The sequence below is a fragment of the Mesoplodon densirostris genome, chromosome 11 (genome assembly GCF_025265405.1).
Source record: "Mesoplodon densirostris isolate mMesDen1 chromosome 11, mMesDen1 primary haplotype, whole genome shotgun sequence".
Classification (NCBI taxonomy): domain Eukaryota; kingdom Metazoa; phylum Chordata; class Mammalia; order Artiodactyla; family Ziphiidae; genus Mesoplodon; species Mesoplodon densirostris.
In genome coordinates this window covers 95,092,781-95,119,774 of record NC_082671.1, presented here as the reverse complement: position 1 = coordinate 95,119,774, position 26,994 = coordinate 95,092,781, and the positions used below count along the sequence as shown (strand labels likewise).

General features: G+C 34.5%; 1 protein-coding gene across 1 annotated transcript; it reads right to left on the bottom strand.

The window, feature by feature from the left end:
* Window positions 1-285: 285 nt before the first annotated feature.
* SLC6A15 (solute carrier family 6 member 15) lies at window positions 286-26,734 on the bottom strand. The gene is made up of 11 exons (XM_060112895.1): window positions 26,396-26,734; window positions 22,280-22,437; window positions 21,790-21,916; window positions 20,583-20,764; window positions 13,402-13,512; window positions 10,031-10,272; window positions 9,740-9,932; window positions 8,637-8,829; window positions 6,273-6,432; window positions 1,777-1,939; window positions 286-672 (listed from the first exon to the last, which is right to left on the bottom strand). Exons 1-11 carry the CDS (start codon window positions 26,682-26,684, stop codon window positions 301-303), a joined length of 2,190 nt encoding a protein of 729 aa, XP_059968878.1. The 5' UTR covers window positions 26,685-26,734; the 3' UTR covers window positions 286-300.
* Between the last annotated feature and the right edge of the window lie 260 nt (window positions 26,735-26,994).

Genomic DNA, 26,994 nt, shown 5'->3' with positions numbered 1-26,994 from the left:
CTGTGGTTTTTAGAGATAGGAATCCTTGAAAAAACCACCAAAGGTATTTTTGAAAATTCTGACCAACATGGACCTCAGTTATTGTACACTGTGTCTGTGGCTCTTTCTGTGCAAATGTAAATCAGAGAATCCAAAGGAATGCTCATGTTGAATTTACATACACTGCTAGGATTAAAGATCACAGCCATGGAGCACCTGAGATCGCCCTCTGATAAGCGAAGTGTGACGCTTCTCTTAGTAGAGCCAATGTTTATTGACTAAAATGAACCAAACAAAATCCCACTGATTTTTGCCCCCCAGCTACAAGTCAGATTCTGGCATATCTGGCATATCTGCCATCAAGTACCCTATTCCATATCGTCCATTGGGAGCAGTATCCAGAGTTGGTGATCCACTCTGTTTTCTATAAATATTTTTACCAAAATTTGGAGAGGACATCTCACTTGATATCTTTCCATGAATGAGGCTTGCATCATCTCCCTCTAAGTTTATAGGCTCCTTCAGAACCCTTCCTCTCTTATAGGTCACAGATGCTAAATTACCAGAACTATCGTCTATAAGGTTGCAGCGACGAATGATGAAGACAATTGGGACGGGCAGTATTGCCAGGACCATCAGAGAGATACAGACAACCATTCCCCATGTTGGGTAGCTCAGAAATTCCTCTGATGCCTGTTAAAGCCAAAAAATAATTATTAATAATCTCTTTCTCTGCAGGGACATGACAATATATATATTTGTCTCAGGTTTATAAGAAAAGAATCTGGGCTAATCTTATGATTTTGACTAATGAATTGCTGCGGAAGTGACAGTAAGCAACTTCCAGGGCAAAGCCTTAAAGGCCTTGCTATTTCTGCCTTTGTGTCTTAGAATGCTGCCCTGAGTCCATAATGCCTGTAAGAAACCAAGAATGAAAGCTCACATAGAGCCCAGCTCTCCAAGTTTAATCAACTGTATGAGTTAGCTCACACAAGACCCAAAGAAGAATCATCCAGCTCATCCACAGAACTGTAAGAAATAATAAATCATCATTGCTTTCAGTCATTAAGTTTGGGGTCATGTGTTACTAAGCAATAGTTACCTGTTACATGTGCCACATTATCTTTCTAAAACCTGAAATTAAATTTTGAACTACATCTGGCCCCAAGGGTTTTGGTAAGGGATAACAGACTTATTTGCTTAGAATAGTCTTGAATTTAGTTGTTATTATGTAGAATTACTGACCATAGAATAAAGGTCAGAGGTATCTGAAAAATAAGCATTCTGATTTTCTAACTGCTAATATGTACTTTAAGATTGCATTACTATGTAGCTAAAGCAACATGAGAATAGAAATTGAAATAGTCATGGCTAATATAAAACAGTTATAGCAAAACTTTACTTCAGTATTTACTTAAATTATGTATACATGGCTAATGCATAGTTTCATTGTTAGAGTATCTCAGATATAAGTTAGTAAATTTATACAGGAAAAAATATTTCTGGTGGTTTGATCAATATGTTTTCTAAAGTCAAAGGCCCAGTTGGTTCATCTATGGTGACATGAATAAAATTACTTTAATGAGGACCAAGTCAGTACTTCTCATGTACTAAAAAAGTCTACAACATATAAAAAAATCATACATATTTGGGGCCAAAAAAACATAAAAATCTCAAGATCCTCACATAAAAGCAACACCATTCATTTAACCGCAAACTATACTGTGAAAAAAGCAAAAACCTTTAAAATGACATTTTATGTATATTTTTATCTACCTTCCTTATTTTGCATTTTACCTTATCTTCAATCCATGCATTATAGCCAGGAGGACTTAATCCCATATTCACAATGCTAGCGATTAGCAGTGATAATAGCATTAGAGGAGAAATATATTTCCACATATAGTAGTAATATCTGTTGGGAGCAAAGCCCAGCATATCCTTTAGGTCTTCCATAAACCTAAATAGAACGAAGGAATTTAATTATTCCTCAAGTTAATATAGCTATATTAAAACATGGTAAATTAAATGTCCTTTAAAATATGCATTATATCCATTGTTTGACGGGGGTTAACCATGATACCCTATGACATTTTACACTGAGTCTAAAAGTCATATTGGAAGATGACTTATAAATTAAGAACATTTATAAAGTAAAATGGAACCAGTTTACTGTAATTTTCATTTGGAGAAAGTCCCTGTAAGTCAATTACTGGAAAGTCTCCTCCAACTGATGATTTCTACTCTATGAACACAATATTTGCAATACATTAAAATTTCCTTGTTTCTTTTTTTTAATTAGCCATATGTAGTATCATCCAATCCAGTTGGTGTTTATATTATCTGACCTCTCATTTCTTTTTGTAGTCTGTTTATTTCAACTGAAAGAAGGTCCATACATTGCAGTTGATGTTTGTGTTTCTCAGACCATTTTTCGTCTCTAAGTTCCTCATACATCTCTTCATCGTTTCCTCTGATTTTTTGTTGAATCAGCTGGTCACTCTGTCCCACAGTCTGTATTTGGCTGATTGCATTCCCACAGTTTTGCTTCACAAGAGCATTTGATCCTCCTATTTCCCATGAATTAACACGTAGACCTAGTAATGATTAGACTTACATGTTTTTTTTTTTTTTTTGAGTCAGGTTATTGAGGTACTTTTTACCTGAAGTAAAATTCACCCTTTTTAATTGTATGATGTTAACACTGTCAGGAACATGTAGCCATTTCATACTAGTCTACATCCCTTAATGTTTATCTCGAGATAAATATTTACTGCCCACCCACCAGCCCTTGTATTAATGTTTCTACAGACTTCTTGGTTGTCTAAACCTAGTTCTCTCGTAGATTCTTCAAAAGGAGATTGTAGTAACTATATTTCCTAATTTCTTGCATGTTTCTAATTGTTTGTCTGTGGTCACTATACCTGAATGTCAGTTCAGCTGAATTTAAAATCTGTGGCTTACGTTTTTTCCTTGAGAATCATACATATATCTAACTACATAATATTGTTACAAAAATTTTGTTGACTATTAGATTTTTCTCTTATAAATAATCTTCTTTGCTTTGTTTTGTTTTGTATTATTTTTGCCTGGATGCCCTTTTTCTTTGTCTTGTAGTAACATCCTAGGCTATGTCCTCAAGTTGGCCTTTATGTCTATTTCTCCAAGTATATTGTTTGCCCTTTCAACATTCAAATTATTTATTTCAGGCAAATTTCTTCAATTATAGTTTTTAGCATTTGCTCTGGCTACTGTTTTTAGAGGCCTTCATTGTACATATGCTGAATCATCTTTGCTTAACTACTGTGTTTATTTATTTCTCTTAAATCCTTTGTTATTTCTCCTTGATTTTCAAAAGCATCCCTCCTTTCTAGCTTCTAATTCTTCTGAAATTAGGCACTGTGCTTATCATTTTTGTTTTCTTTTTAATTTGATCTTCATTTCTTAAGTGTTTTTCTTTGATTTACAATTATTTCCTGAGTTCTATCACCTCTGTTTTCAAATCTTCCTTTTCTCTAATTATTATAATTCTCAATTTTAAAATAACTGATTTCTGCTCTTCTTTTGTGGCTTCTGTCATTTTTGAACATTTATTTCAACTCATTTTGAAGTATTGCTAGTTTTCCATCTATTTTGCATGTGTGCTTTTGTTGTCTGCAGAGATTTTACTCTGCTCCTTTCCTCTTTAAAAAAAAAAAAAAAGAAAAGAAATTTTTCTTAAGATTTGGCCACAGTTAAGTGAATTGAATTCTCCTGTGTGTTTTAGGAGGGAGGGATGGGCCTTTCTTCTCTATTTTTGCCAAGTAATCAAAAAAGACGGCCTCAGAATTTCTCAGTTCTGTTTTCCTCTGCTCTCCTCCTCATACTGACCTGGACTTTCTTTTCCATGGCCCCTACTACCTCTCTCCTACTCAACTCAGGTTTTGCTCCCACCACTTTTTCTTCAGTAAAGAGCTTTATCTTGGAAGAGAACTTTGGGTTATTCATTTCAAGAGTTTTTAGAGACCATATTGCTCCAGCACTGATGATCTTATTGTATTTTGGTCCCTCTGCACTCCAAAAAACGTGGACAAAGATTCTATAGAATTTCTCCCTGTTTAGCTCACTGTCTTCCGATTAGCCTGCCACACATTGCAGGGAGGACCTGGGGGTGACTGGAAAGCTGTCAGAAGCCCAGCTGCATATCCTCTTCCATCTCCCACACGGAAGTGATATCACACAGGTCCTGTGGCTGCCAGTGGTTTGCCCCAATCTTCCATATTTGAGGGTTCACAGGAATATCTTCTTGCCCGTGTTTATGGGTATTTAGTTCTGCTTTCTAGTCATTCTTTTTCTCTTTCATTTTTAAAAGGAGACTCAGGAAAATACAATCTATGCAGCCATCACTTTCAGCTTTACAGGATCCTCGTTCTCATTTCCTCTCATTCATATTTCTTCCTAATCCCTAACTTGCTGTGCTCCAATATTTCTTTTTCTGCATTTGAATTTACTGTCTCAAAAGTTTCGGTTTTGAAAGACTTCTTTCTCTCAACTCTGTGTCTGGAAATGTAGGTAAACGTGGCAGAAGGCAGAGGAGAACTGAGCTCATGACACTGTTGAAGGTGAACAGGAAGAATATAAGGTTGCTACGACATCTAAAGGAGGGGAAAGTAAATAAATGAGAGCGTTTTAGACAGGAGAATTCTAATTCTGCTCGTAGGACAAGATATGAGCTTTAGAAACCAACAGACCTGGTTGCAAATCATAGCTCCATCATCTTTTAATGTATATCTTAGTCCTTCTGAGCTTAATTTTTGGCATTTTCAAAAAAGATAATACCTATCTTGGAGGATTATTGTTAGACTCATAGACAACATATGCAGAGCACACTACCTCACATACAGCAGAAATTTATAGATGCAAGTATTATTAGTAGTATTCTTCTTCCTGTTGTTATAATGATTATTATTTAGGAACTACTAAAAAGAAATATTTACTACTATGCGTATTGTAAATGATGAACTGTCTAAATGGAAATCTATATTATGGTCTTATTGATCCATAGATCAGTCCAATAACAATGTCAAATTCCAACACAGTGCAGGTTAGGAGTTGGGGGTAGCTTGGTAGAATGTAGAAATACCTGGTTTTGAAATTAAAGACCTGGCTCTGCAACTAACCTACTGTGCCCTCCTGTACAAGTAGGGCCAATTTTCCATCTAGGATATGGGTGATATTAGTTACCACAGATTGTTATAATGACTAACATTAAATGCATGTCATACAGCTATTACTACTATTGCTATATAGTACATGATCATTAAATGTAAGTTCCCCTATCTTTCCTTGCCTGGAGCTTTTGCCAGTAATAAAAACATTCTTTAAGTTTTGTCGCAAAGCTCACTCAATACCAATAAAGTTCTTTATGTTGTTTAAAAGGACTCTGGTCCTCAATGAACTTATTCCTACTTCACAGAGACCTCTAATAAGCTTGATGGTCTTACTACCTTTAGTTAATCCATATATGTTAACTAAAGACAACAACTTTAAAAAATATTGGACAAGGCCTCCACAAACTTTTTTTATTCTGAGACTACTCTAATGCTTCATTTCACGCCCAAGTATATATACTTTTCAAACCGAGCAGGTATATAATCCAGAGGTTTAAGCATCTCATGAAGTCATGACTCCACATAAATATGAAGTTTATGTACAGCAAATGCCATATATATCTTGGAGCGTCATATGTATATACCACTTCCCAAAATTGGCCTGCTACATAAAACATTGTGTAACATGACAAAATAAGGCATTTTATAACATAACAAAATAAAATTCCTCTTGTAAAACAGGTTAGCAATGTAATTAGAAGTATAGTCTTTAGAGTTAAGCAAAAATGGCTATGAATCCCAGGTCTGCCTCTGTTCAGGTGTCTGATGAGCAGGTCACTTAGTGTCTCACTAAACCTGCATTTTCTTATCTGTAACAATAGCTCAAAACAACTTAACAAGGTTCTTGGAACTTAGCCAATATGCTCTAAACCTTGGAAGTTCCTATCTGATAGCCAGAATTAAATCAAAGCTCCAAAATCCTAAACTACATTACCATCTACACCATTCTATCTAATCACCTAATAAGGGGATATACTTCATTAAAATTATTGAATGAAGAGGAGCCTGCAAAAGATTTGATTTTTGTGGCAAGGAATTTTTCCCTCTAGTCACTTCCCTCCTCTTCTAAATGAGATATATATTAACAATTGGTCTTTCCAAAATAGAGATGAAAAATGAATGCATAAGAGAGAATATACTTACTTATCTATGCCATAAACAAAGGATACAGCAATATTCTCCAAAATGACTACAATTAGCAGAGGCAGGGTAGCAGAATAATCATCAAACATTGTAACAAAGTAATTTCCAGAGCGCTGCACAAACATCAGGCCAATACAAAATGCCAGAAGACAACAGATAACTGGACAAAAGGAATAAATAACAAAATTAAGCCCTACTCAGAGTCAAGTCTTTTAAACTTCATTATAAGTTATTATATGCAAGCAATAATTTTGTTTCCACTTTTATAAGTTGTCAATGATACAAGTAAGATACCTTTCCTGATACCATGGAATATAACATATAGGGAATTAGTTACCTGGATTTAGCCCCAGATTTAATATGAATTCATTGTAAGACAGTAACTCAACTCATCTCCTTGAGTCTGTGGAAACGTGTTTACTAAACACAGATAACAAATGAGGCAAAACTGAGGATATATTAAAAGTATAAATCTCCATACCCTTCTTCTCATTATTAATAGCAAAGTGACCTTTCCAGGCAGCAGATGTTCGTGGATCATTTCTACTTTTAAGAATGTTTTATAGTTTTGGAAGCAATACTGAATTTTGAAACTAATAATGAGGTTAATGTAGCTTATAATAAGACTATGATAACATGTATTTTTCTATCTGATTGAAATATGGTTATTGTTAAAGCATAACTGAAAAAACTCTGATGAGACCTTGCCTTAGCAGCAATCCACGCCTCTGTCCTGATATTGCCCAAACAGATTAGTTTGGAATACAGCTATGACAGGGTTGGGCAACCTGATTCTCCAGGTAACTAAGAAGAACCATAAAAGGAGTTTCTGCAGCAGTACTGAAGAAAGATGCAGAAACTTCTAACCAGCTACCCTTAATATAGAAACTTAGAATTCTGGAATCCATATAACATTCCCATATTTTTGTTAGACTCTTTATTCTCTCTTGCACGTTGGTAGAGAAACCCTCAAAAATAAAAGATGACTGTGTTCTCTTTCTCAAACAGCTTTTAGCAGAGGTGAGTAAAAGTGAAAGAAGTGGAGCAGGTAAGGGCAGTTCAGAAGGGGAGAAAAGACATCCCGGGGGTCCCATCTGATGGGGGTTCCCTAAAAATCTCAATAAGTATGGGTTAAATTAAGCCATTTCCTCCATCTCGTAAGCACTATGCTAGTGGTATGAGTTACATTGTACATAAGTGAATATTATATATAAATATATCATATAGAAAAGGAAAAGTAGCATTCACTTGGAGTCTAATGCATATTGAAATATTTGAATGCTTGTCACAGCAAATTGTACTCAAAGTCTCAGGATCCAAGTAACAGAGCTTGGATTTGAACCACAGCCTGTGTCACTCTCACTCTCTCCTAATTACATTATAGTATAAGGTAGATAGGAAGAAAGTGTATTCCAAGTGGTAAAGACACTGAGAGTTTTGCTGACGATGTGAGAGGAACAGACAATTAATTATTGCATCACTTAGCAACACTGTGGCTGCACTCTGGTCTGGCTGGCTTCCTCGCTGCTTCCTTTGTCTCTACTTGGCTATGTTTATGAACTCTATCCTCTGATCCCTGAGAAGACCCCTCCCCTTTCGAATTCAATTTCCATGCCTTTTGCTGACAGTTCCCTCATATATTTAGATGACCTCTGCTGCATCTTAATTCATAGAACAGGTAAAGTCCCTATCATGCTCTCAGTATATTACATGGTACAAGTCTTATCTACCCACCTTGATTTTAATGATCAGTCCTATTCTTTTTAGAGGAGAGGCTCTCCTATATCTCTGTATCTCTGTTGTAATTTCTCTTATATCCTTGGTATCCCTCAAATGTGAGGACCATGCAACACACAACCAGTACTTTAATAACTACTTGTAGATTGGACTTTTAACAACCATCAATATTGATAAATTGTGTTATTGTCTTTCCTACCTAGATATATTAAATTCTATCAGTCTACAATTGCTCTTTTATATGAGAACTCAATTTAGGTTTATCAATTTCAGCTCTGCACTTTTTTAAAATCCAATGACCTGAACTACTATTTTTATAATTGTCTGAGTTGAATACAAAATTATACATGAACATGCTGTGACTTTGTTCTAGCGCCAGTAATTCATGATAATGACATTATTACTAATAAAGAGTAATAGAATAAATGATCACTAATAATTAATAGAATCTGTATTAAATGTCATTTACATATTATATAAATAAAGCCCTAAATAACAAATACTAGTATTATTAATAAGTAGGCATTAATAATAAACACTTTTGCTATTTCCATCTCCGATCTCTCACCAAGGGTAAAACAGCCCGCCACATCTGTTCAATGAAAAGTCAAATACATAAAAACTAACCAGTGAGAATTTCTTTCCTCACTTTGAATGTGTCCACAATGGGTGTGATGATCCCTTCAATGGTTCCGAACATGCTGCCAAGCCCTAGATTTACCAGCATGAGGAAGAACATCACTGACCAGAAGGGAGATGCAGGGAAATGTGTCATTGCTTCTGTAAAGGCAATAAAAGCTAAACCAGTCCCCTGAACAGCCTGTAAGATATACAAAACAGCCACGTTAATACAGAGCAATATGAAGTGCTGGCTATATACATCAGTTGCAAAGGGCAGGAGGACTCTGAATAATGCAGGGGAGTTACTGGAGATAAACATGCCGATACCATGTTGTCTCCTAAGAAACTGTGCCTCTAAACAAAATTCAAGGTGATCGTGTTACCTCATAAAAACAGCAGATAGACCAAAATTTTAAAAGAACTTTAAGAGTAAGTTAGTAATTAAATCTTTCCTTACAGAATTCAAGATTTTTATGTTAATGATGGCTTCATCCATAATTTCCTGCACGTCATTCTTTATGTTTAGTCTAAGTACGGTTAGCTATCTTAAAGCAAGTGATTAACAGCCAATTTCTCCATTATATTTTCCTTTTTGCCAATGTAAAGAGAGGGTGACAATTAATGCAAGGCTATTTATTCATGTTCACCTATGTCGTGTTTATTAAAATGTATGACAGTGGCTAGAAAAAGGACTTAATCATGACTTATTGAACACAATTATTAAGATGGGCAAATATCATTCATGTGTCCAAACAACCATACAATATGTAAATGATCATTGTAATTCAAGTTTTGTATTATTTAATACAAATATAATATTTATTATACCAGGAAAGGTACCAGGCTAATTTCATTTTCTGGGATGAAAATCACCTAATTTATATCCATATTTTAAATTATTGTGGCTTAATCAGTGAAGCTGCTTTTCAAAGTAAAACAAACTTTTTTGATTTAAGAAAATGTGTTCTCTGAAATAAAGAATGTGAATTTTGAAACAACATGATCTTCCACAGGCATTTTAAAGATCATTTTCCTAAAAGAAGTCTTCTGGATAATGCATATTTTAAGTTAATAAGAATTATTTTATCTCATAAACATAGCCTACTAACTTTATTTAGCTCATCTTCAATTTGACAGGAATTGAGATGAAGAGCAGGAAACTCTTCTTCTTTCACTTTTTGAATGATGTCATAAACTAAATGATAATCTTCTGCAGTAACAGCTGAAAAGTTGATATGATGGGGAATAATATCTTGACTAATGTTGCCCGTTTTCACAAGTTTGCTGATCATTTCCAAATTTCTGAAAAGTAAGACAACATTAATGAACACATGGGTTTGGGAAGGAGATTTTTAAATATAATTATGCCATCAAAAGCTAAAGGAAATTAACAACCATACTCTGCAATGCATTTCTCATTTATGACATTTGCTTTGAAGCCCAGAACTGCAAACACCACCAATGTTGCCAGGATAGAAGTAAAAAAATTGATGAAGGACACCAGGACGGCATCAAAGTGGCAGTTGTTGTCTCTCTTGTTGTAGCTTGAAAAGGCAATGACGCCACCAAATCCCAGACCTAAGGCAAAGAACACCTGAGCTGCAGCTTCTCTCCAGACCTTGGGCTCCAGCATTATTTCAAGCTGTTTAAAATTAAACAGAATATAAGTCAGCTGCAAGAAAATATTTCAGAATAATCTACAAGGAATCGGTTCTATTGTTTAAATATATCATAATGACACTTATGCACCCAAAGATTATTTAAAACAGGGGGATAGTCTGTTCTTAAGTAGAAAGAACAAATTTTTCATTTAGGAATAATATAAGGAATATGAATAAGAAAGGCTATAGACTATTGAAACTTTAGACAGATATGTTACTTAAATACACGGAGAAAATACTTATATTGGAATTTTTAAATATCTTTAAGACAAATCATCAAAGGAGTATTTGAGAGAGAAATGAACTATCTTCAGTTATTCTTATTTATGTCTTTGTTTTCTTTCCAAAGCAAAATAAATCAGTTAGCCATAAAAGTTAAATAATTATTTAACAAATACCCTAAGTTTTGTGTTTTCTGGTGAAGTCTAACAGCCAAGCAGATAATAATTATAAGCTGGGTAGAGCTGAAGTATTTGTACTTTGCATATTCAGATAGGTATTATTCATTCACTGAGTAGTTTCCTGAAAGCCTTTTCTTTGAAAACAGAAGAAATTCAACCATATCATCGCTAAGACCTTTTCAGATCCAAAGTTCTAAAGTTTGGAATCTATGCTGAACATATATTTCAAGTAACTGTGCTTCACTTCTTAAACAGTTATCACTGTATATAACCAAACCTTTTAAATGGAACTATTAATATTAGCCACACCTGGCACAGACCTCAATAAACAGTTAAGTCTGATTTCAGTAGCAGTAGTGTTTAAATTGGTATTTTATCTCTTTTCACCGTTGCAGTGAAATTGCCTTTATTGGGAACAATGCCAAATGTGGTTAAGAACATGAGTTATGTAGACACTTTCAGAGCCTGATTCTGCCATTTAATAATCTAAAAATAGTGCAACCTAGAGCAGGTGGCCTGTCCATTCTGAGTTCAAGCTTTCTCAACTGAAAGATGAGAGTAACAAGACATGTACTACTACTTATCACATTGCCTGCCGCCCTCGAAGTCCTCAATAATTGCTAACATATGGACTATAGTGGCAGGCACACTGATAAGCACTTTATATGGATGATCTCATTTAATATTCACAACTATCGATGAAATTGTGGCTACTTTTATCTGCATCTTAGAAAAGTTAAGTAACCTGCTTCAGGTTACACAGCACTCCTGGGGTAGAGCTGACATATGAACACAGGTAGATTTCAAAATGCATAAGCTCTCAAACATTAAGATATGTTGTTCAATTAATTTTAGTGATTATTACTGAAATTTATGCAATGTTATCATGAAACATAATCATGATTATATTTATAATTTATTTTCAATTAACTAAAATATGCATACTCTTTATTGACTATCGCTGCTACATTACCGTTCTACGGTTGATACCCATCTAGTAAAATACACTCATTCAACTGTCTATCTCTACTTTGCCCACTAGATGGCAGACAACACCTATGTAATAAAGACATTCTGATTATTTCCAATTCAGGAACTAAATCTCCATTCACTGGGAATATTTCGTGTGCTTAGGTACTTTCTCCCTTGCATAAATAATGTAAATTAAAAAGTTATTGACAACTTTTTATCGTTATTATATTAACTATCATCCTGCAGTGGCCTAATACAGAATCTTATCAACAGTCCATGAAAAGTGAGCTGAAGAAATAATTAACTATATTTTAATAGTTATCTCCAGTTCTGGTTTAAAATGTTAACAGTGCTGCAGTTTTAAATACGGGGACCATGTAAAAGCATCATATCAAAGTATTTAGAGTCTAAAGTATCTATTTAAATTAAATATTTAGAATTATGTCACAAACAATTGCCAACACAGAGAAAGGTGATATTCCAGGAATTCACATCAAAGCTAGTTGTTTTTAACTCAGAGAACTTTATTTTTTTGATATTGCAAATATAAATATTTTGGTCACTAAGTATGGCCCATCTGAGGCTGATTTAAGTTATAATATAGCTGAAATTCATAAATCTGAACTAATTATTCACTGAGGAGTTCCAACAACTCTAAATGATAAACAGAACTTTTGAACTATTCGAGAAAACCAGATCACAGTGTCAACATTTTTGCTCCTCGAGAATGAACACCACGTTGGAACCAGATACACAAAGAACACAGCCTCTGTGACACAGTATCAAGGCAGCTGCCAGGAGTAACAATTCCAAGGAGGCTAAAATCTTCTGCCTACATCTCTCAGCACCATGCTTGGCTGCACAGTCATCATTCAGACAACTTCCAATTTCTGAGCTGATTTTGAAATTGTGTTTTTATAACTCGTTGTCTGCCTATGATAGAGTTAGCAAACTAATGTGAAGTGTAAGTGTATAACCAAAATATATGTACACCTCAAACTTGATTTTTCCTGTCAAATCAATATAACAAGTCCACAAGGATTGATTAATCAAGTCAGCTCTAAGTTAAACAACGGAGTCTAAGTTCCGAGCCTTTTAGGAAACCTAATGAGAATTTTCCTAAAATGCATACCCATTTATAAAGGTTACGGAACTTCCCAAATGCACTAATGTTAAGTACTATTCTAGAAAATACAAAACCACAAAACGAAACAAAGTAAGAAACCTTGAATTTCTCTGAGACAGGATTTAGAGGGCAATAGGGTTCTTAACCTGGGTCCATGGATTTTAGGTGATCTGTCAACCTCCTGAGACACTAAGCAAATTAATATGTTCATTATTTGCTCTGGTAAAAAAATTCCATTATCAATTTTTTTTCAAAGGGGTCCACGTCAAAAGGTTAAGAACCACTGAAATAGAGGAGGAAGAGTAAAGACTGAAAAGTTCTAAAATGTACCAGTGTAAAAATGGGAAGTTAATTTATTATAAAATAGGAATTTTTGAAGTTTAAATAGTGAAGCTCACTAATGGGGCCTTTAAAATCGGAGAGAGATGGATATAATTATAGATGCCCAAAAGCTCTGGTTTTACTAGGCTGGTTAACATAACAGCTATAATTTAATAGTCTAGTGCACATAGGTTAGAACAATTATCCCTTAAATCTAACTGTGGGAACATTTTAACAATAAACATAAGGCTTTTGTGATCATAAGCCTTAACTAGAAATACAGTACATACCTCAGGGGTAAACATGTGACGGATGCCATCAATTGAACCATTTAAAAGGAGTGCTCTGATTAGGAAGCATATAAGTACCACATACGGAAACAGAGAACTAAAATACATGATCTGCAAAGTAAGAAAGATTAAAAAAAGGTGAGACATACTAACGACTGTTTTCTTTTTCATAGTTAAGATTATGTGTTCTCTTCTATACCGTGAAAGTGACACTTTTTATAATATGATAAATAATACTTTTAATACCTTGCATAGCCATCACATCTGAGTTGCTTAATAGCCTTGATTCAATGTGACTAGTTAAGATTCTATCTGAGATATAACAAAAAATAAGAAAATTTTCCTTATTTAACCCCCTTTTAAATAGTCCATAGGTATGGTGTAATTTGAATAGTGTTGATTCCTTACAGTTCACAAAACAAGCAATATTTAAGAGAAATGAATAGACCCTAACTCATTAACAAATTTCTACTTTATTGTTTGAGGTAGCAAAAAAAAAAAGTCCTTTTTTTTGTTTGTTTTTAATTAAGCAAAGTTCCATTATAATTCTATAAAGCTTCTGGAGTAGAGAGTGGTCCTGTTAAGGCTCCTACAGAACTTGAATAATAATATGGAGATTTTACATTCTACTTCAGGAGTTTCATCATTAAAGTTAAGCAAATGTTTATCACAGAAAAGCAGTTGTCCTAACCAGACATGTACTGCCTCCTTGACATCTCCATGTGGCATCTAAAACTTTCCCGATTTTCCCCCAAAGCTGTCCCCACCCAACTCCATCTCCCACCACCCATCCATTTGCTAAAGTCAAACATCCAGAAGTAGTTCTGCACTATTTGTAATATTCTAGTTTCCAAGCTACCACTCAGGTTATCTCATTCCCTGCTTAACCCACTCCAGGAGTCTCTAATGCAGTTGGAGTAAAAGGCGAATTTCTCCCTCTGTCCTGCAAAGCCTTAAGACTAGGCTGCCTACCTGCCTGCCCCGCCACTTTTCCCCCAGCTGAGCTTCAGCCCCGAGGGAAACCAAGCTCTTTAGCTTCAGGGCCAGAGCAGGCTGTGCCCTCAGTCTGAGGTATTCATCTCCCTCATCTGTCCAAGACTCGCTCCTCTTTGTTATTTTACGTCTCATCTTCATTTTCTCAAGACTACCTAGAACACCCAGAATAAGGCGATGCCTTTTTCCCATCCAATATACCCCCATCTGCCCTCCTCTATGCCCCATGAACCTTCAAATAATATTATTTTGTTTTGTCTTGACAGCATTTAACACTGTTGAAATTATCTTGTTTATTTGTTAAATTTCAGTCTCCCCTACTGGAATATAAGCTCTGTGAGGGCAAGGAGTTTTTCTCTCCTGTTCACTACCAAATCCCAAATACCTAACAGAGTTCCTAACACATAGTACGTATATAATACTTATCTGTGGAGGAAGGAATGGAGGAAGGGTAGGAAGAATGGAGAAAAAAACTGCCATAGCAGAGGATGGCTCAGGCAGGTTAGAGATACTGAATCCTATAGTAACTGTAGACAAACAATAGGCAAGTCAACACAATAATTTGCCCCTCTTCTACCGTTCTGTATACCTTAAAATTATACTAAGCATTCTAAGAAAAAAATTAATATGACAAATAAAATCTCAGCATAATTAGAAACCCATATTTTTCTAAAAATAATTATATTTTAATTTAATTAGTTGTAAAGAAATATAATTTTTTGATCATTTCAAAATGGTATAATTTTTAAAAATTTTTTATTTATAAAAATGGTATAATTTTTAAATTGCATCCATTCATCCACATTTCTTGATTTCTTTTTATCAGATCCGAATGCTTTTAGATGGAGTACATTTTTTTCATTCTTTCTGCCTACTTTTAGCATTCTTTAAATTTGTGGGTCTACTAAATATCTATTCAAGTAGCCTTGATCTCACTTGATTACAGCTATTCCTTTTATGATTCTTCTTCACAAATCTTGGGGCTAACCAGAAGCATGGATTCACCTTTGCACAATTGCTTTTTTTTGTTTGTTTTTTTTAACAGAACTCAAATCTGCTGCCTTATAAATGACTTAAAGGACTTCCATTAATGCATTTATTTTAAAAGTGAAAATGAAGGCTGCACACTAAAATAGTCTGGACAGTTTGATTATGAATTTTTCCAATAAATACAGTATACTCTCAGTATATTTTTAATATAATTTCAAATTAGAAGCTCAAGGAAAAATGATTCTTCCTGTATGTGTATTTGCCCAGGCTGAACAACTCTAACACACCTGAGTATGGTTCTCTTCCCCACGTCCCATAACAACTGACCGAGTCCAATTGACTCCAAATGTCATCTGTCCCTTCGTTTTCATCCTCAGTGACGTGTCACTTTTCACTATTAGCTTCCTCCTCATTTTGCCTCTCGATTTTCCCTGCCAGCTCTCCTCTTCATCCCTGAAATTCATCACCCACACTGCTACCAGAAAGATCTTTCTAAGGATCTGATGGTGTAATGAACTGCTAAAAATCTTCAAATATTTCACACCGTTTGTTAAGTAACAGCCAGTCATTTTACCAGTGTCCATAGATACTTTAATACCTGCAATCAACTTACATTTCCAGCCTCATTTCCCACAAGCTGCACAAATTGTATGTAAAAGTCACATGGGGTTACTCAGCAAGCTTTGGGCTTTGCACATGCTGTTTTCCATGCCTCCAGTGTCCTCTCTCTGAAGTTTCTGGTGAACTCTTCTTCTTCAACTGTCAAACTCTAGCCCCAAAGTTACCTGCTTTGTGAAGCCCTCCCCCAATTCCAGGTTAATTTCGGTGGCTGCCTCTATGCTCTATACTCTCACGCACTTTTTATTTGTACATCTTACTGCATTTATTCTGCTGTCATTATTTGTCTCACCCATTAAATTATGGGTTCCATGAGGATAAAGATGGTGGCCTATTAACCTTTGCACATTCTTAGATACTCAAAAATATTGTACATTAAGAGAGAATTCATGGGAAGTTTTCCTTTCTGTACACATTCCCTAAAAAAAAAAAAAAAGAAACAAAAAACCCTCATCTTTATTTTACAGTATTTTAAAAATTAGGTACTAATTATTTGATGAGACATTTCAAATTTCATTTATTAATTCAACACATATTTGAGTTCTTAATACTCATCTGGCTTCAGTGATAAGACTCTGATAAGATAAGGATAGCTTCCTCCAAAAAGGAACAGGAAAATTTCATATTGGATGTAACATGGAGAAAAGTAACAGTCAAGATTTTAAACACTTAAAAACTTAAGTAGGGGCCTCCCTGGTGGCGCAGTGGTTGAGAGTCCGCCTGCCGATGCAGGGGATACGGGTTCGTGCCCCGATCTGGGAGGATCCCATATGCCGCGGAGCGGCTGGGCCCGTGAGCCATGGCCGCTGGGCCTGCGCGTCCGGAGCCTGTGCTCCGCAACGGGAGAGGCCACAACAGTGAGAGGCCCGTGTACCGGGAAAAAAAAAAAAAAAAAAAAAACTTAAGTAGTAATAGGTAAAGTTCACACCTGAATTTTTTTCTTTGAGCAGGTAAAGGACAAATATTTAATCATTAAATTCTGAGATTTAAAGATGTGTCTTAGGTCAGCATTTTACAGAGTTATCCATGTTGTGCTTTTAAACACAAATTCATTTTATTTAATCATATGGGTCTCATAATAATAAAATTGTCAGTTGAATAATATTATTGAAAATAGTTTAAATTCTACCTGACTATATGTAAAATGCTACCTCAAATACTTTCTCCTTATTTTATTTTTTGCATTGCTACCTGATATTATTTTATGATTTGTTTATTGTCTGCCTCTGACACTAGAATGGACATTCCTTGAAGACAGGTATTTTGTCTGCCTTGTTCACCACTGTACCTCCTGAGCTAGATCAGTGCCTGGCACATAGTAGGTGCTCAATAAATATGTGTTCAGTGAGTAGATGAATGACCCTTAAGTATTATTCTTAAGAACTTGGGAGTGAAACAATGAAATATGTTTCTTTGGCTGATTTGAAGACTCCCTGGGCCTTAAAAACTGACATACTTTCACAGTAAGTACATTCAGTAAGAGACATAAGTTTATCAATCAGAATGTTGCATGAAAATATTTTCATTCTACTCAACTATTAAAAAACAAAATATATGAAATCATTTAGTTGTTTTTCTCTCTTACATATTTAAATGTTTATTTTAAACGTACCTTCAGAAAGAGTCATTCTCTTTGAGGATTTCATAGCCTAGTTCTAACTCTGCCACTTATCAGTTGTTTAATTCTGGCCAATTATTTATTTTCCCTAAGCTTAACTTTGCAGTAAAATGGGGATAAGAACATGCAAATCATCTTGCTGCTAGAAAGATTAAACAAGCTAATGTATGCAGAGTACTTACTTAGCACAATAGTAGTACTAATGGCAAAGTAGTAATAGTAGAAAATATTAGAAGAAAGCCTAGAGCTTCTCATTTCTATCCTTCCCCTGGGGGCAGGCATCCCTTGCGTAGAGGCTCTAACAAAGGGACATGCAACCATACCACCTCTGTTGGACCACCTCCAGTAGTGCTGAGCTCTCTACCACTGTGCAACTGATTTCATTGTTGCCAGGCTTGATTCCTGAAAGGTCTTCCTTTCCTTGAAGATTTACCACCATCCTGCCACTCTGCATAATTCCAAATATTTGATCATGGTCCTGTTCTCTGTGACCACACAGAATAAGGCTTATTCCTCTTTTTATTCAACTATTGGAAGACTGTGATCACAAAGCTGAGATGTCTATTTTCCATAACAAAGTAGAAAATAAAGATTTCAGTAAAATCCAGTATTACAAGTGTGGTTCAACTGGCATGTGCCTACCTGACCTAAAGGAGAATGACACTGTCATACTCCTGTCTTAATTCATGCAGTTTCAAATTAGCATTGTGTGTGTGTGTGTGTGTGTGTGTGTTTTGGCTAGGGATATCACAAGTTGACTTTTCTTTCAGCTGCTAAATTCTCTAAGTTTTTTTTTTCACATACTACCCTTAAACTTCATTAACCTTAAACCATATATCTCTGTACTGCATTTGTGTGATCGTTTATTTGGAAGCTTTTTTGTTTGGCAGGCAAACAGAGCTTTACATTTATTCCTAATAAATTTCTTATATTTAGCTCATTGTCTCAGAATGAGGACTTGTCACAATTTAGACTTTCATAACTTTGTTGATATTACTTACAGCTTTCTCCCCATCTGTGCCTACTAAATTTTTTCTTCAAAGTCTGCTGAAAAGCTACCCTCTCCCTGAAACCTTCTCATTGAAATAATAAACTACATGTATTCTATAAATTGTATTAAATTTTTCCAGATAAAGTTATATTACACAAAATAAGACAAACATCCCCAATGTTGTGATAAGAAAAGGATGAATATTTCTTTAAATGATAAGACACATACTCAGACAAAGAAGAAATAAAATGTGGTGGTAAGACTTGAGCAGAGGGATTTTTGGACTTCTCTGGCTGACCATAGTTGGTTCTCATTCTATCAAATGACAACACCTTAGGAAGCATATAAATGTGGTTAGATTTGACTTAGGAATCTAGTCCTTTATTTATAACTTGACTGTAATGGGGCTCTGACATAGTAGAAGACACACCAAACAGAACAATTAATTGAACTTACTTAATCACAGACTACACTAACATTCACAGAATATGGTGTTATCTACCACATTCATTTCTACAAAGGAAAAATGGTATAGAAGTTCCATCAGGAAGGTAAATGTAAAATCAGCTGTGATTAACAAGTTTAAAAAAATTGTCGAACATTTTTAATTAAATATGAAGTAACAGGAAGCAAAGATGAACTAGACTTCTAAAAGAGTTCACTTTTGGGTGGGAAAAAATATACCACAGTGAGAGATGTTATAGTGTTGCAATTTAAAAACATGGGCTTTAGATTTAGACAGAGCTGGGTTTGATCCAGATACTAGCATTTACTAACTGTGATTCTTTGGGCAAGTTACCTGTTTTCTCAAACTTGTTCTTTTATCTGTAAAGCAGGTCTAAGAGTAGCAATTACTTCTTAGAGTTGTTTTTTTTTTCTCTTTTTTTTAAAGATTTAATTGAGATAAAGTATATATAGCACTTATCACGGTGCCTAGAGCTAAGTAAACAGGTAATAAATTTTGCCTTCTGTTATTGTTCTTGTTCTCATCATTATCAGAATCATCTGCATCATCATCATTTATTACCACTACTACTGCTGCTGCTACTACTACTGCTATTCCCACTCTTACTATATATGATGGTAAGTGGCGATATGTTAGCCTGGAAAGATATATGATCAGATCTATGCTTTGGAAAGAAAAAACAGTAGAGATGGGTTGTTAAAGGGCAGAGAGAAGATGAACCAAAATTAGTTCTTGCTATGGTCCAAACAAAAGAAGTAAAGAGCTTTAAAACAATGGCAGTGATAATGGGGGAAAATATAATATGAAAGCAAAATAGTGAATAATAATTACTTTCCTAATGCATCCTTTTAAAAAATTATCTGATTGACTTCCTGGGGTATCTAGAATTCACTTACTGTCTTTCTCAAGCACAGCCTTATAAAATTTTCCATTTGCCCTGGCAGGCATGCCCTTTAGTCTTTTATATTACTCTGAGTTCCTTGTTGAGATATATCACAACTACCTAATGTTCATATCTTTAAGAAACACTCCACACTAGACTATTTTAAAATCTTTTATGCAACTTTTCCCTAGAGCACCTATAGTAGAGAAAAATGAATGATATAAAACAAATAAAATAAAGAAATTCTTTATTCTACCACTTTTCCCAATTTCCATGATTGGAACTAATCAGAGAACTAAAAACATTAAGGTCAGCTGAATACCAGCAATAAGAAAGGACTTTTAAGTATTGACAAAAAAGCTCAAAACAGATCTTGATAAAATAGGGAAAGAGTATAAACCACTTTAGATTTCATTATAAAACACTTACATCTTTATTTATGTCCTTTCCTTGATTTAAATACATTTTTTAAAGCACCACTTTTTACCAATCTTTGATTAACTGCCGAGAGTAAAGTGCTACTTGCAGTTTGCCCACACAGATTTATAGTGGGTGGGGGAGATAGTTCCCAGGAATGGTGACAGGTGATTAGCCGAAGCAGGAGGGGCTCTAACATACTAACTTTTCCAGAAGACTGAATGCCTTTGATCATAGCCAAGCACACCACAACCCAGGCAGCCAGCAAGCAGACGGTCATCTTCCAGTTTAAGCCCCCACTTTCAGAAATGGAACTGGAAATATTCAGTGCTTCTCTGTACCAATAATAGGTAGTGGCAGAACTTTTTTCGCATTCTGGCTCTACGACTATAGAAAGAAAGGTAACACAATCATTTCAGACTATAAAGAATAATGAGGCCATTTTCCCCCCAGTAAGCCTGTAAATCAATTCTTAACTTTTCCTAGAAAAGTACTACTATTCTACAGAAGCATTTAAATCCACAGTGAAACCTCAACTGTGCAAAAATGTGATAGTCAACAGACATGAATCCTCTTTGACATTTCTTATTACACATTTCTAAAATAGGAACATGTGAGATTTTTGTCAAGGTGATTTAAATGTATCAGGTTTATAGCCCCTTCTGCCCCCAGAATTATCTGATTGACTTCCTGGGGGCAGAGCTGTCAAAAATGCTAGCTTCTAGCCACGTGTGACTTTTGAAATGGAGCTGGTTTAGAATGACTGGTGCTGTAAATGTAAAGTACAAAGGGGCTTTTAGAGACATAGTATGAGAAAAACAGTGTAAATTATTACATAACTAATTTTTATATCATATGTTGGAATGTTAATATTTTGGATATATTGGATTAACTAAAATATTTCACCTGTCCCTTTTTACTTTTTGTAAATATGACTACTAGGACATCTTAGACTACATATGTGAGTTGCATTTTATAATTACTGGACAGCGCTAGGGAACTGTTCTTTATATTTCTAGGATATAAAAATAAATGATGAGAAAACCATAGAAAAACAACCCAAGACATAAAAACAATTCCTTCAATCTAAATTCTTTTTGTCCTCTTTTTTATTTTAATGAAAATGTAAGGCATCAATAAAGATGTACAGAATAAAATATTGTCAAAATTTACAATTGAAGGCTTATAATTGTTTACCCTAACATCATGGGGCACAGTAAAATTACTTGGAAAGAGCTAGATAAATTAAATGATGCCAAACATCTATCTTTCTGCATATGTCAAGGAAAGTTTGTTATAGTAGCAGTTTTGAAAGATTTTTCCACATTATTTAAAAAAAAATCTTTAAAGCTCCTGCCTTTACCAACTGTATGATCTTTAGATACAAAAACACTACATGGTACATGTCTTACAAGTGTGTGAAGCATTTTTCACCAAAGGACACTGATCCCAGGGTAGAGGTTGCTGAAAAGACTGAGAAAAATAAAACAAACTCCAGCCAATGATGACATTGTAGTAGAGAGCCACAAAAAAGCATACCTGCAAAATAAAATAGTGTGATTACATTAAACCTCTCATGCCCCTTCCTTTGAAACGAGATGAAATGCATAAAACCCATTTAATACTTTAAAAAAAACCTCCTCATTTTATTTTTATTTGAAACACATTATCTTTTCTAAAATGATGACTCTCATAGACCTTAAGAACATGCATTAACAAGATTGAACTACATTTAAACTTACAGCTTGTTTTGTGTATTAGTGCAAGCTCCAGTAGTGTTTTTTTAAAACATGATTAAAGAGTTGAGTAGAAATACACACTCAAAGGTTTCATTTAAATTCAAACTATATAATTACAAACCCTGTAAAAATTATAAGACATATACCATACCAGGAAACTTACTACACAACTTGCAAATCCAATCCCTCCCAGTTTAGGGCTTATGTAATTCCACACACCAATGCTTCCTCGCCGAATTCTTTGACCCACAGAAAGTTCCAGGAAAAAAAGGGGAATACCTATTACCAGAAGCAGTATTAAATATGGCAAAAGATAGGCACCTACAGAAACAAGAACAAATAAAATAGATTATATTTTCAACAGTCACAGGAGAGAATACACTAATTCTGATTATCTCATGAAAGATGATATTTAAACTCCCATATAGTGTAACTACAAAGGACTTTAAAGAAAATTCAATTTCATTACTTTAAGCTTTCTGGTATTTGAAAGTTGAATTTGACTGCTATAAAGAGTTTCTGATAAAAAATAATTATGAAAAAAGTAAGGATATCAATGAATAGTTTTAGTTTCATCTTATTGAAACGGTAAACCAACTTTATTTTTTGTAAAAATAATTGCTTCCTTAAAATTAATTATTTTCTCAAATAGGTTTCACAAACTCCTGGAAATCTTATTCATACAACATTAATGAACTCATTTATTAAATTTTATTCAAACTCATCTAAATCATGCATTTCAAATCTGATAAATCAAAATGAATGAGATGTTATGGTATTAAAACTGATTCTTCCTAACTAACAACAGGGAAGAAGAAATGGCTGCTTAGACTGAAAGAGAAAAAAAAAAGGAAAAAGAACTTCTACCACAGACAAATGTCATTTTTCCTATATATATATATGTCATATAAAAAGTTCACTTCAGGAAACAAGTAATTTTTTGCTTTCCAAAATTCTGTTAAGGGGTAGGGAGGACTGACTAAACTGAGATATTTAATAGCTATTGTAAAATATATGTGCTATTTTCCTTGTAGGAAAGTTTTCATACTTAAAAAATGTATATATTATTTTACAGCTAAATTTCAATTTAAGACATATGATTAGTGACTTTAAAATATACTGAACAGTTTGACAATATTAATATTAGACTCTGTTAATTGATAAAGTCAAATGTGAAACCTGTACTCATTTCTACATGAGAATGCATATGCAAATTATTCATTAAATGACTTCTAAAATGGACTTGCTACATTCAGATTTCCTGTCTGGAGTTTCGTCCAACCAGATACTGCCAGGTGGGTCATGTAATCGATGTTACTAATTCCCTTTTTAAAGTGGAGGCCATTTATTATATTTTCTCATTTAAAAAAGTGTTTAATGGTATTGAATAGATTTTGGAAACTATTCAAATTGTTATGGTACCTATTCTGCTGAAGAAGTAAATATTAATGATTTTATTTTCAAATCATTTATATTGGTATCTATATATCTCTGAAATAATTATTATATACAAGAATTTCTCAGGACTTCCCTGGTGGTCCAGTGGCTAAGACTCCACACTCCCAGTGCAGGGGGCCTGGATTCAATCCCTGGCCAGGGAACTAGATCCCACATGCCGCAACTAAGATTGAATGACAACTAAAGATCCCGCATGCCGCAACTAAGACCCAGCACAGACAAATAAATAAATAAATAAATTTTTTAATTACAAAAAAAATTTCCCTTAACATGGTGGTTGGTAGAAAATCTCTACTCTCTTACAGCTGATTTTCAGTCTTTGAGACATGAGTTGATCTACAAAGAGGTATGCAGTGTAAAGCATTGATGCATGAGATTATAAAACAGAATTATCAAAATTCAAATTCTAAAATGGTTAATAATATTCAGGCACTAATGACCTGAACATGTTTCCTGAAGGACCAAAAGTGCATTTTAACACGTCTCAAATCCTGGGGTGTGAATTGGTTTATGTGTGTGTGAATGACTAGGAGAAAAAGAAAGAATGAATTAAGACTGGACTCATTGGGAGCGTTTCCTCAGTTATGTGTACATGACATACTATTAGATACCTGGCCTTTTCTTCTAACTCAAATTTCTCTAACACAAGCCTCCATAACAAAAATAGTCATAGCTAAACTACAACTGAGAATTTACTATTTGCCAGGAACATTTCTATTCATGTTACATGTAGTTACTCATTTATTCCTCACAAGAATCCAATGGGGCAAGTACCATTATTTTCCTCATTGTACATGTGTGGGAATTCAGCCAGAAGAAATAAGTTAACCTGTGAATGGTCACCTGGATAATGTGGGAAAGAGCCAGCCAGGCTTTATAGTCAAACTGACTTCAAAATTTGAGCTGGTAGCTTCTACATTATAACACTTATTAAGCTTAACCATTGTGCTTTCAGTAATATCTTCAGACAAATCAACTTATATTGGTCTATTACTTTTTATCCTGTTATTCATAAAGTGCCTCAAATGATGAATAAGATTTAGGTAACCTGAGAATGTTTGACTAAACAGTCAAATACCTAGACAGCTCAATGCCATACTGCACGCTGAGTACTGCCTTTTGAACTCCAACAGCCATCTTGAAACGATAAAGCCCATTGGTGTTTTATAATGTCACTCTCTAGCATTTGTAATTAGAAGAGAGGAAACAATACTAGGAAGGGCATCTTGACTCTCTTTACATATGAAAGAAAGTAAAGAGGAGGAGCCATTTTTGCTAACAACTGATTACTGACTATGAAATCCTTTAGCGCTCTCCACCAAGACAAATACTGTATTAAATGGAAAGCAACCTGAGTTTTCAGCCAAGATAGCGGTCTTCCTTAACAGTATCGCCCATTAGGCTCATAAGGTGAAAGGTCTGAAAATCAGAATTCATCTTCTGCCAGTCTTGCAAATGGGATGATTTGTGAGAAACAGCAGGGTAGTACATAGCTGCTTGTAGCTGATTTAATAAATAATTCATCTGTGATGTTAAAGATTACCTAGAGGAGCTTGCCGTTTCAGTGGAGTGATGGGTAGTGCATCACCAACTTCATATACTGATTCTTACCTCTCTGGCAGATTTGTCAGACAGGCTACTTTTCCCCAAACCTGTTGTTTTGTCCCTGGTTGAATTAACTAAGCAAGACCTTAAACATATTTTGTCACATGACACCTTAGCTTTTTATCTATTAGTGACTGAAAAGAAACCATTTCACATATGAATGGTTTTATTATCTCATTTGATATATAGGTTGTAACTACATCAAAAATAAAATAAAACCACGTTTTTGTCCAGTCAGCAAAACTATCACAAACTGGACTCAAAGACCAAAATATTCAGTCTTTCCTTTATGTGCTGAAATGTTGCTTACAGAATATTTAGTGTTTAATCACACTTGTTTGAACAGCTTCCATATATGTATATGGTAAAGATAGTAATGGTAAAGAAAGTAAAGCTTAATATTAAAGTTATTTTAATAACCCAAATATTAGTTAACTTAATGTTCAGTTTGACTTTGGTGTACTATTGAGCTTGTATCCTACATGAACAATGTATTCTTTTGTATATGGTTTTATTTTCTTGATTTTAAGACAATTTTCACTAAATAACACTTGGTAATTATATGCACAAATACAAAAAGCTAAATATCATGTTGATCTAGATAATATGTTTAAAATTAGGAATGCTAATTATCATCTTAAGGACGCTAATATCTAAGGATGAAGACTGTCTGGCATTATATTATCTGGTTAAATTCCTTCTACTAGGATATACAAAGTTCTGGTCAGCATATGAAGACTGTAATCATTCTAAATTATATGAAATTTTTGCTTTTTTGAAGAGGGAAACAACTTAAAATTCAAAGTTAATAAATTGCAGACAGAAAATTCTCTCTTGTCTTGTTCACCAATATCGTCTCATATCAAAAATTTGAGGACTTTTCTCCAAAGTGAATAACTGATAGGCACAAGGGATGGAACACTGGTTAGAAAAGTTAGTAATTTAGAGATGTTAATAGCATCCACAGAAAGAATTTGAGAATTTATGACCTTAAGCAATCCTTGAGTGTTCATACCAAGCCTTCTGCTCCTATGGAAACCTAATCTGAAAACAGAGCTGAAATTACTTCCAGCAAAAGTGTCTCCCTAGTTTTACAGTGGAATTCATAGTTTCTAAAATAGTGAGACTACAGCAACAACAGGGGCTATTTGACATAATCAAGTGCAATTTGCTCAGCAATGTATCGCTCAAAAAAAAGCAGAAAACAGAAACTTACCACCCCCATTCTTCTGACAGAGGTATGGGAATCTCCACACATTCCCTAATCCTACAGAAAATCCAACCTGGGCCAGGATGTATTGTAGTTTACTGTTCCAAGCTGGTCTTTCATCTTCGACTTCAGATCCTTCTTCAACATCTGTGTCTTTCTCTTCTTGGACGTCAACAATTAGTTCACTTTTCTTAAAGGCATCATCAGCTGAGTCTTCATTGGAAAGAAGGTCTTTGACAGACTCAATAACCTCATCGTCTAATTCTCTTTTTACCACCTTGCTATTCTTAGGCATTGGAAAGTGCGGGCAGTGGTATTTTTTAAAATTCCCTTTTGGTAAGTTTGTTAATTCTTTTAAAAAATATGTTAGTTGATAGGAATAAAAGATGGAGGAGGATATCAAAGAAATCTTTGATTCAAGGTGATAAAGTCTTATGGATCCTGGATCTCTATGTCCAATATTCTGTGGGTACCTGTAAAATTTTAAGTTGAAAAACAATAATATTTAATAAGGAAACATATTTAAAATACCGAAGACCCTTTCTTATTAATTTTTAAGTTGCAAACTCTTTCTACAGAGTGTAAAACATATGACTGTCCTTGAC